Here is a 9,572-nt window from a genome sequence, read left to right on the forward strand (position 1 = left end):
GAGGACTGGGCAGGGCTGCAGGGCTCGGCGGGTCCTGCCTGGCGGGTGGCACGGAAGCTCCAGGTCTCAGCGGGTCCCCAGCGGGGTCTGCATCCACCCCCAGAAGTGTCAGGGGTCTCATGGGGACCCACTGGCCTCACCTGTCTCAGCCCCTGGCTCCGGGGAGGTGGGGCAGGGCTCCTGGGCACAGGGCGGTCCTGGGAAGCCCCCCACCAACTTGTGCCTCCTGACCCCCCAGCCCTCCTCATCTCGGAGAGAGACCCGCCTCGGCCGCCCGGGCCTGCTCAGACCAGTTCTCACTGGGGGGGCAGCGAGCTACAGCCCAGCACCCAGCGCTAGGAGCAGGGGAGCGGACTTGGGGTGCAAGGGCTCCCCACACCTGTGCCCCCCACGCGGGCTGGGGCCCACGTGCGGAAGGCTGCCCCACAGCCCCCACAGTGGGGTCCCTGCTGGCCCAGGCCTGGGGTAGGATGGGAATGTTACAGACACAGGGCCCTGAGGCCAGAGGTCAGGACTGCGGCTGGACAAGGGTAGCCCCAGGGCAGGCGCTGGGACCCCCTTCCCGGCAGGGCATGTCTGCATGGGCTACTGGAGGCCAAGGCCAGAGGCCCAGCCGTGTCCCCAGCCGTGTCCCCAGGCCCGGCGAGAGCCAGCGCCCAACCCACGGGAGCCTCCCCGCCCGGCCCCCACGGGCCCTCGCGTCTCATGGCCGGGCCCCGGCTCGGTCTCTCTACCGCGGGCGCTGCGCGGGGCGCAGGCCGAGGGGCACAGGGCAGAGGGTGCGGGGCCTGCCCCCCCAGGAGCCCAGACCCACCCCCGCACCCCAGCACAGAGCAGAGGACACGGCGAGGTGAATTTGAATGCTTTATTGGGTTTGCGAGCGATAAAGGTTAGAGACAAGCCCCAGCCGGGGTCTTGCCAGGAACTCAGCACGTTAGGGCTGCGTTGAGGCGAACACGGCGCTGCGCTGGGCAGCGGCGGGTGACAAGGGTGTTCGGCGCGTGGGGGTCTCCAGGTGATGGCACAGGGGACCCAAGAGGGGGTCCCATGAAGACGTGGGGCACATGGAGGAGGCGGGTGGGCGGCCACAGCCAGGGCGCGGGAGGCCAGGCAGGGCCCGGGTCCGGGTGGTGGGACCCAAGGGAGCTGCTGCTGGGGCAGAGGACGTTGTCGGCAGACCCGGGGCCTCCCCGGAGCCAACGCCGCGGGGAGGGCGTCCGGCTGAGCAGGCGGACAGTTCGGGGTGAGGGGTCTTTTGGGATCGCGGCCAATCTAGGGACAATTTGGGCTTTGGTCATTTCCAATGGTCCGAGTGGCTCGCTCCCCCAGGAGTCTGCCGAGGGGCCCTCTGCTCGTGGGGCGGGCTGGCGTGGACACCCCCCAGTGTCAAGCCAGCCCTGCCGCTGGGGCCCGGAAGCCTGGGCCTCGCAACTGCCCGAGGGGCTGCTGTGCGGGGGGCTGCGCGGGGGCACATGTGGGGGTGAGGTAAACCTCCCCGCAGCCCGGGCCCCGCCGCAGCCCTGGGCGCCGCGAGGGTGGCTGAGCCGGCATTGCCGGACCGTGGCCTCGGGCCCCGGCGGCCCAGCGCTGGTCAGGGCAGCTCCCCTGCTCGAGGGCTCACACTTCCTGGCCTCCCCGACTCCCCGACCTCACCCAGCCGCCCCCAGAGCCAGGCTCCGGGGGCGAGGCTGGGTGCCGAGGGGCGGACAAGCTGTTCCCGAGGGGCGGGGGGAGGACCCCCCAAGTGTGCGGAAGGCGGCCACCTGCTCCAGCCCGATGGGGTCCCTCTGCTCCACAGCGTGACCCTTCCCCCCGGCGGCATCGGCCACCGGGGCCCCATCCTGGTGGCCTCCGAGCACCCTCCTGACACCTGGGGAGCCTCCGCCCGCGCCCCCCTCCGCCCCCCAGAACCCCCGGGACCAGCCACTGGTCCGGGGGCCAGGCCGGGCAGCGGCCCTCTCCATGCCCGCTCATCCCCGGGGGCGCTGTGGCTACAGCCCCGGGGGCTCCACTCTCAACCTGACCCAAGCGACAGGGACAGAGGCACACGTCTGATTGGGGTGGGCAGGCGCGCGGCGCTGCCGTGACGGGGTGGGGTCGTTAATTTGGTATATGAGCGCGTAAAAAGCTTAGGAGGGAAAAAAAAAAAAGGAAAAATGCCCCAGGAGAATCAAAGAGGGGAGATAGAACAATTGACGTGAATTTGGGGTCCGATGATGTTCTTGGCTCTGCGGCTCCTCGGCTTCTCCTCCCAGAGGCTCCATCCAACCCTCGCTGGCACGTCCCGCCCAGGGCCCCCGGCCCATGCCCCCACCCACCCCTCCAACCACCAGACTTCCCACACTCCCCGCCATCCCTGCCGGCCCCCTGGGGCCCCTGCTCTGAGCAGGGGCCCCAGGAGGCTGGCAAAGATGACCCCTGGGTGTGCTCGGGGACCCCGATGTTCCTGTGGGGGCACACCTAGGGGGCGGGCTACCGGGCAGGACACGCCGGCCTCTCAGCCATCTCCAGGTGACACACTCGGGCCTCGCGGGCGCGGTGGTAGGCGGCCTCCCTGTCTGGGGAGGGGTGGCGGGCGCACTGGGCGGGGGGACCTCGAGTGGGACAGGGACTTGGTGGAGCTCGGAGCGGGCTCCGCGGTCTCGTCCGACACCCGTGGCTTTCATGCGTGTGTGTGTGGGGGGGGGGGGGAGTGTGTGTGGGTGCATGGATGGGTGCGTGTGTGGGTGCGTGAGTGTGTGTGTGGGTGCGTGTGTGAGTGTGTGTGTGGGTGCGTGTGTGGGTGTGTGTGTGAGTGTGTGTGTGGGTGCGTGTGTGTGTGTGGGTGCATGTGTGTGTGTGGGTGTGTGTGAGTGTGTGTGTGGGTGCATGTGTGTGTGATGTGTGTGTGTGGTGTGTGCGTGAGTGCGTGTGTGTTGTGTATGTGAGTGTGTGTGGTGAGTGTGTGTGTGGGTGCGTGTGTGTCAGGTGTGTGTGGCTGTTTGGGGGGTGAAGATGTAAGATTTTGGGGTGCGGGTCCTGTGCCAATCAGACCTGCACGTGTCTGGGTTTTCGCGCCCCGCCGGGTCTCGTGGGCCCGGGAGGGAGGTGGCTGAGAGGCGGGGATGCGTGTCCTGCCAATTGGGGTCCTGCCCTTCTCCTAGATGTTTGGGGACTCAAGTCCAGGCCAATTTGACCCGAGATCCTGCGGAGAAGGGAGGGGGGGCGCCAAATCATCTTATTTTGCCAATTGTCGTTAAGCCAATTCGGTTTTGGTGTTTCCAGCCAATCGATCTTACTTTTTCGGTGTTTTTGAGGCTAATTAGCTTTTCTGGTGTTTCTAAAAAGCCAATCAGTTCCGAGGGGCTGTCTGATTTGGGCTGCAGTCTGGGGGCGATTTGGGTCGAGGCCAATGGGCGCACGGTGGACGGTGCGGTCTGCAGCCCGGTGGCGGTAGCCCGGCGCGGGGAGGTCGGGCGGGGCGGGGGGCGCTGGGCGGCACGGGAGGGCGGAGGTGGGCCTGGTGGGCGGCCCGGCGGGAGGGGCGGAGGAGCGCGAGCGGTCACTTTGGCTCACTGATCGCGGGACACCTCGGGCGAGGCGGCCCCGTGGGCGGGCTCCGGGGCGGGCGCGGCGGTCAGGGGCCGGCGACGCTGGGCCTCTCTGAGCGCGTCCAGCTCCCGGGCGAGCAGGCGGCCACGACGGGCGCGCAGCAGCGCAGGCAGGCCCCTGCGGAGGCGCTGGGCCGACTGCTTCCAGGCCTCATACTGGAAGAACTTGCCCACGGGGTATCTGGGGAAGTCGTCCTGTGGGCGGAGCGGCCGGGGTCAGGGTCGGCGGCGCCCCGGGCCGCCCCCGCCGCTGCCCGGCCGGCGCTTACCGGGAGCACGGCCGGAGGGGTCGACACGTCCCTCTCGGACTTGGCGGGGGTGGCGCAGTAGGTCTCCAGGAGCGCCAGGTCGCAGCTGCGGAAGCAACACTCCTCCACGATGCCACGGCTGCGGCGGCTCACGCGGCCGGCTGGCCTGCCTGCAAGTGGTCAGCGGTCAGTGGTCAGCGGTCAGCGGCCAGCGCCGCAGACGGGGGGCGGGCGGCGCGGCGTGCGGGCAGGTGCCCGAGGGAGACCCGGCGGGGAGGGCGCGCGCCCCGCCCGCCCCTGGCGCCCCCTCCGCGGAGCCCAGGCCAGCTCCCCTGGACGTCCAGGGCGGCCTCCCGCCCGAGCCCCGCGGCAGGCGAGTCGGAGGCAGAGAGAAGACGGGAGGAGAGGAGTGAGGACGGCACAAACCCCGCCTCCCTTCTCCCGCCCTCCCCCCGCCCCCAGGCGCCCCGCGGGGCCCCCCCAAACGGCAGGAGAGGCCCTCCTTCCCGCCCTCCCACCAAGCGGGGCCCCCCAAGCAAGGCAGGAGAGGGGGCGCAGCTGAGGGAAAGGGGAGCCCCAGAAGCATGGCGCGCAGGAGTGTGCCCGAGTGTGTGCCCACCTCACAGGCGGGAGGCGGGGCTGGGCGTGGCCCTCTTGACATGCCCAGGCCACACCGGCCCCCAGCCTGGCCCTGGGGGGCTGGGCCCCTCCCAGTGAGGACCCTGAGGCCCGTGGGGAGGACGAGGCCGGAGGAGAGGCTGCCGGACAGGTGGGCCTGGGCAGGGCGCCCAGCTAGGCCTGGCCTGGGGGGAGGCCCCTCCCACTGGGTCCCCCCACCCCCAGGGCAGACAGGACAGCCAGGTGGAGCCCCCCCCAGGTCCCCAGGGCAAGTCTCTCGTCCTGCACCTCAGGTGGGCAGCGCCCTCCCCCACAGCGGCCTGCTCTGGTTTCTGTCGGCCTTAGGTCCACCGAATCTTAAGTCCATGATGGTGGCTGCGCCCACCCCGCCCCTCCCTGCACCCCTGTCCTGAGGCCGTGCCCCCGTCTGCGGGAGCCGCGGCCCCAACTACTTACTGAAGTAAAAGCCGCGGTCGCCACAGACAAACTGGAGGGTGTCCACCAGCTCCCCGCCGCACAGGGTCTCGCTGGGGCGGCGAGCAGCAAAGCAGCACGAGGCCAGGGCCAAGAAGGAGAGCAGCACCAGCGCCAGCTTCCTCGTCGGGGTCCCCATCGGGATCTGCGGGAGAGGGGAGGTGAGCGGCCGCGCCCTTCCTCTAGGGTCTGCAGTCCTCAGTCCCAGGGGCCGCCCGGTGGGGGCTGGGGCCGCAGAGGTGGGGTGCGGGGCTCAGCCGCGCCCAGGACGCTGGCCCGGGCCTGGGTCCCGAGACATCATGGGCGGGGCCAGCGGCCCCCTCACTCCCCCACGCGGCCACGATGGCAGCTGACCCCACCCAGGCTCGAGCCTCCAGATGAGCAGCCCCCTCCCCCGCACGCCCAGCCGAGCAGGGGGGCCAGGAGGGCCTGCCCCCCGCACCCCCCCAAGCAGCAGGAGTTCCTGCTGCCCACGCAGCTCCCCCACCCGCTGCCTTTCCCGCCCCCCAGTCTGTGGCTGAGCAGAAACAGCGCCGGGGCCAGTGGTTAGTGCCCTGGGAGCCCCCCCACGCCCCCGGGGCCTCGCTCTCTGGACCCGCCCAGTCCAACGCCCGTGGGCCCGGGAGCCCAACACACTCAGTGACACCCAAGTCCCCTGGGCCTGACCCGCATGCAGGGCCCGGGCAGCAGAGTCTCTCCAGCCACCGGACCCCGCCCTGGGCACTGGGGGGACAGGTCAGGTGGCCCGGGCGCTGGACACCAGGCCTGGGACCCTGACCTGGAGGGAGAGGCCGCTCAGACACACCCCCTGGCAGGGGCCACGTGGCCGCAGGCCCGCGAGGGCTCAGCAGTCCCTGTGGCGGCGGGGCTCTGTGGGGGGGGCTCAGCTTCCCCCAGCCCTGGCAGGCTGCCCTGCCTCCTCCAGAGGGGGTGCCCCCCCCACCCAGGCAGCCCAGGTACCAGCCGTCTCTGGAGGGACAGCACAGCCCGGCCTGTGAGCCCCAGGGGCTGGGATGCCACCTGAGCTGGGCCTGGGGGGCTGCCCGGACGGCCTGCCGGGCTCCACACCCCTGGGCGCCCCTCTCCGCCTGAGGCCGGCCGGCGCCGCGGGGCTGCTGCGGGGCCTGGGACCGGACAGCGGGGCGAGAGGACGCTTGCTGCTGCCGGCGGGGCACAGTGGCCAGGCGGGGCAGGCTCTAAAATGCCCCTCCTCGCCGCCTCCTGCCCGGCGGGACCCGCAGCTCCCCGCCCCCACGCCATCCCGTTCCACACTCTAAGAACAAACTTGGCCGGCCCGGCACTCAGCAAGGCCGAGCAGCAGCCCCATCGGCCCGCGAGCCGGCCACCCGCGTGGGGACCGGGGCTCGGGCCGCGGTGGGGCAGGCCAGCCCAGAGCACGCAGAGGTGCGCGCCAGGTGAGGAGCGGCCAGGGCAGGGGCCGGGGTGAGGGCGCAGAGGCGGGGGGGGGGGCTGTGGAGAGGCAGCGGGCAGCGGTCCCTCCGGAGGGGCTGAGGCCCCAGGCCACCAGCAGCCGGGCAGGCTGAGCCGGAGGGCGCAGGGCCCGCGTGCCGCGGGTTACCTGTGGCTGGACAGGAGGCCGGCTGGACTGGAGAGGAGAGGAGGAGGCTGGAAGGCCGCTCACGGGAGAAGCTAATGTCCAGTCGCTGGCTGGTCAGTGCCTCTGCTTTTATGTCTGAGCCGGCTCCTCCCCGCCCGAGCTCCACCCTACCCCCACCCCTCCCCGCTGACCACTCCCCTGCCCCTCTGCTCCCGCCCCCTCCCTCCTTCCAGCCAGCCCCTGCTCTCCTGCCGCCCCCAACCCGGACGGTCCTCTAGCAAAGTGCCGCGAGGGGGGCCTCATCCTGCGCCCCCACCCCGTCCATCTAGGCACAGGGTGAGGGGCGGGGGGAGGGGCCTGCTCCCACCCCGCGCAGAAACGCCGCCGTCTGCCCACGGGGAAGGGGCAGTGCCCTCCTGGCTGCACATTCCAGCCCTCCCGAAGCTCCCGGCGGCCCCTCTCCCCAGATTTCTTGCGGAAAGCGCTGGGGACCGGGAAAGGGAGCTTGGGGGCGCCCCTGCCACTGTGGCATGTGGCAGGACTCTGCCAACCGCCCCCCTCGCGCTCTCCGGCCCCGCCCACCCCCTCTCCTCCGTCCTGCTCCTGCTGGCGCGAGGCCAACATACCACGGTGGGTTTCTGAGGGCCCCCCTCGCCACCCAGCACCCTGGGGCAGCACCCCGCCCCCAGCCCGGGCAGGAGGAGGCGAGGGCGCGCAGATCGCAGGCTCCGGGCAGCACCCCCTGCGCCCCGGGACCAGGAAGTCGCCTCTGCAGACGGCACTCGCGCCCGCGCGCCCCCAAACCCCGGCCCTCGCGCGCTCGGCCCACAGACACCCCTCGCGCCCACAGACACCCCCACCCGGCGGGGCGCCCCCTGCCCGCTTACCTGGAAGCCAGCACAGCTGCGCCCACCTCCCTGCTGCATGTCGCAAACCGAACAGCGGGCGTGGGCCCTCCTGCCGGACACTCCTCTGCCAGCGCCGCTCTGCCCGTCGCGGGGCCGATCGTGCGACGGCGCAGAACGGGGGGATGGCTTGTTTTGGGGGGGACTCTTCTGACTGTTCAGGGAGGACGGGCTGTCTGCGGGGCCGGGGCGGGCCAGATGTTGTACTTTTAGGGGGAAAGGGTGTCGGGAAATGAGGTCAGCTGTTGTACCAGGGACGCGGCGCGAGCGGCGGCAGCGGGGCCGAGGGGCGCGCGGGGCGGCCGCGGCCGGGAGCGGCTCGCGGCGGGGGCAGCGGGGCGCAAGCGTGCGAGGTCCCCGGGTCGCGCGCCGGGGCGTGGGGCGGGGGCCGCGGCGGGCGGGCGCGCGGGAGGGAGCCGCGGCGAGGGCGCGGGGAAGGGCGCGGGGCGCGCGAGAAGCGGGCAGGGCGCGACGTCGGGCGGGGCGGCGCGCAGCGGCGGGGCGGGGCGGGGCGGAGGCGGCCGGCGCGGGCACCCTGCTCGGTTAGGGCCGACGGAGCCCTCGGCCGTCGCGAGCCCGGGCCGGGGAGGGGGCGCGCAGCGAGGAGGGGCGCGGCGGGCGGCGCGCCCGCGGGGGAGGGCTGGGGGGCGCGGGGGTGACAACGCCGGCGGCCTGCGAGCCGGACTGCCTGCGGGGGGACCGCCTCCTCGGGCGAAGCGGGGCGGGCGCTGAGGTAGACGGAGGAGGCGGCTGGGGTCCGCAGGCGCGGCGGAGCGCGGCCCCGCCGACGGCGCCCAGACGGGAGGCAGCAGCAGAGGACGGCGTCGGCGTGGGGCCGCCAGCCCGGGTGGAGGCGCTGGCGGGCCGAGCGCGGGCGGGCGTGGGCCAGGCGGCGGGGGCGGCCGGAAGGGGGGGCCGGGGCCGGCCTGGCCTCACGCAGCTCCGCCGGAGAGCAGGCGAGCTGCGGGCGCCGACGCCCGGCTCTTATAGCCGCGCCACCCCGCGGCTCGGCGCCCGCGCGGGCCCCGCTGGCCGCCCGCCCGCGCCAATGGGCGCCCGCGGGGCCCTCGCCCCGCCCCGGGACCGCCCCGGCAACAGGAGCCAAGGGGAGGGGGCGCGAGCTTGGGGGGCCCGCGGGGGGGGCGGCGATCGGAGGGGCCCGTGGGGTGCGCGGGGCGCGACGGGATTGGGGGCAGGGAGCGGGAGCGCGCAAAAGAAGTCCCAATGGCTGTTCTAAAGTTTGGGGGCCCCCTCTCGGGTCCTGGGGGTCCAGGGGTCCCTGCGCCGGGGCGCCGGGGAGCGGGGTGGGCGGCGTCCCAGGCCCTAGCTACGGTGGGGTCCCGAGTCCCACCAAGGGACTCTGCGACCAGGGCCCCCCGTCGGGGTGCTGGGCAGGTGGCTCTGCGCGGGTCGGGGGGTCCCCACACCCCGCCGGGAGGTCCGGGGGCGCCAGGAAGTCCCCGGGCTCCGGGGAGGCGCGCGGCCGTCACCTGTCCGTGCAGGCGCAGCCCCTGCAGCCTCCGCCGGAGCCCGAGCGCCCCCCGGTGCCGCCGGTGGCCGGAGCCGCGGCGGAGGCCGCCAGGTGCGGCGCTCGGGAAGGGCCGCGGGCGGGCGGGCGGGCGGGCGGGGGGCGGCGGGCTCGGGGGGCGCCCGCGGGGAGCGCAGGCGGAGCGGGCAGCGGCGCCCGAACCCCGGCCGCACGGCGCGGCCCCGGGGTGCGTCTAAGCAGCTCGCCTTTGGGGCCCACCCGGAAAATCCGGATCGTGGGGCCCGTCCTCAGTGCTTGGGCTCGCGTAGACTCGGACTCGGCCGCCGGCGCCGCGGCCGCTTGGGGGCGGGGGACCCTCTCCTCGGGCGCGCGGGCCGCGGTCTTCTCGGAGTGGAAACCCCGCACGCGCCCCGCGCCCCGCCCCGCCCCGCGGCCCGGCCGCCCGCGCTCTCGGAGGGGCAGCGGCCGGCGGCGGAAACCCGCGCCCGCCCGGGCGCCGCCATCGGCCCGCGGCCCGCGCCCCGCGCCGCCGCCCCGGAGCCCGCTGCCCGCGGCCGCCGCCGGCGCCCGAGCGGGGTGCGCCTCTCCGCGGCGCCCCGCCGGCCCAGCGCCCCCGCCCCGCTTCGGGCCGCGCGGACGCTGCCCCCGCGGAGCCCCCGCGGAGAGCGGGCGAGAGAGCCGCGCCGAGGA

The 9,572-nt window shown here is 74.0% G+C and overlaps 1 protein-coding gene across 2 annotated transcripts; it reads right to left on the minus strand.

Annotated features, from left to right (window-relative positions):
* Positions 1–2,310: 2,310 nt before the first annotated feature.
* IGF2 (insulin like growth factor 2) lies at positions 2,311–7,676 on the minus strand. 2 transcript variants are annotated; one of them, XM_037517385.2, is made up of 4 exons: positions 7,376–7,676; positions 4,913–5,075; positions 3,860–4,008; positions 2,311–3,785 (listed from the first exon to the last, which is right to left on the minus strand). In XM_037517385.2, exons 1-4 carry the CDS (start codon positions 7,412–7,414, stop codon positions 3,552–3,554), a joined length of 585 nt encoding a protein of 194 aa, XP_037373282.1. In that variant the 5' UTR covers positions 7,415–7,676; the 3' UTR covers positions 2,311–3,551. The 2 variants fall into 2 exon arrangements, with proteins under 2 accessions (XP_037373282.1, XP_037373283.1); XM_037517386.2 differs by lacking the exon at positions 7,376–7,676 and adding an exon at positions 6,510–6,580.
* Positions 7,677–9,572: the final 1,896 nt, after the last annotated feature.

The sequence above is a fragment of the Talpa occidentalis genome, unplaced genomic scaffold (genome assembly GCF_014898055.3).
Source record: "Talpa occidentalis isolate TD23 unplaced genomic scaffold, MPIMG_talOcc4v2.1 talOcc4.17, whole genome shotgun sequence".
In the NCBI taxonomy this organism is placed as follows: Eukaryota; Metazoa; Chordata; class Mammalia; order Eulipotyphla; family Talpidae; genus Talpa; species Talpa occidentalis.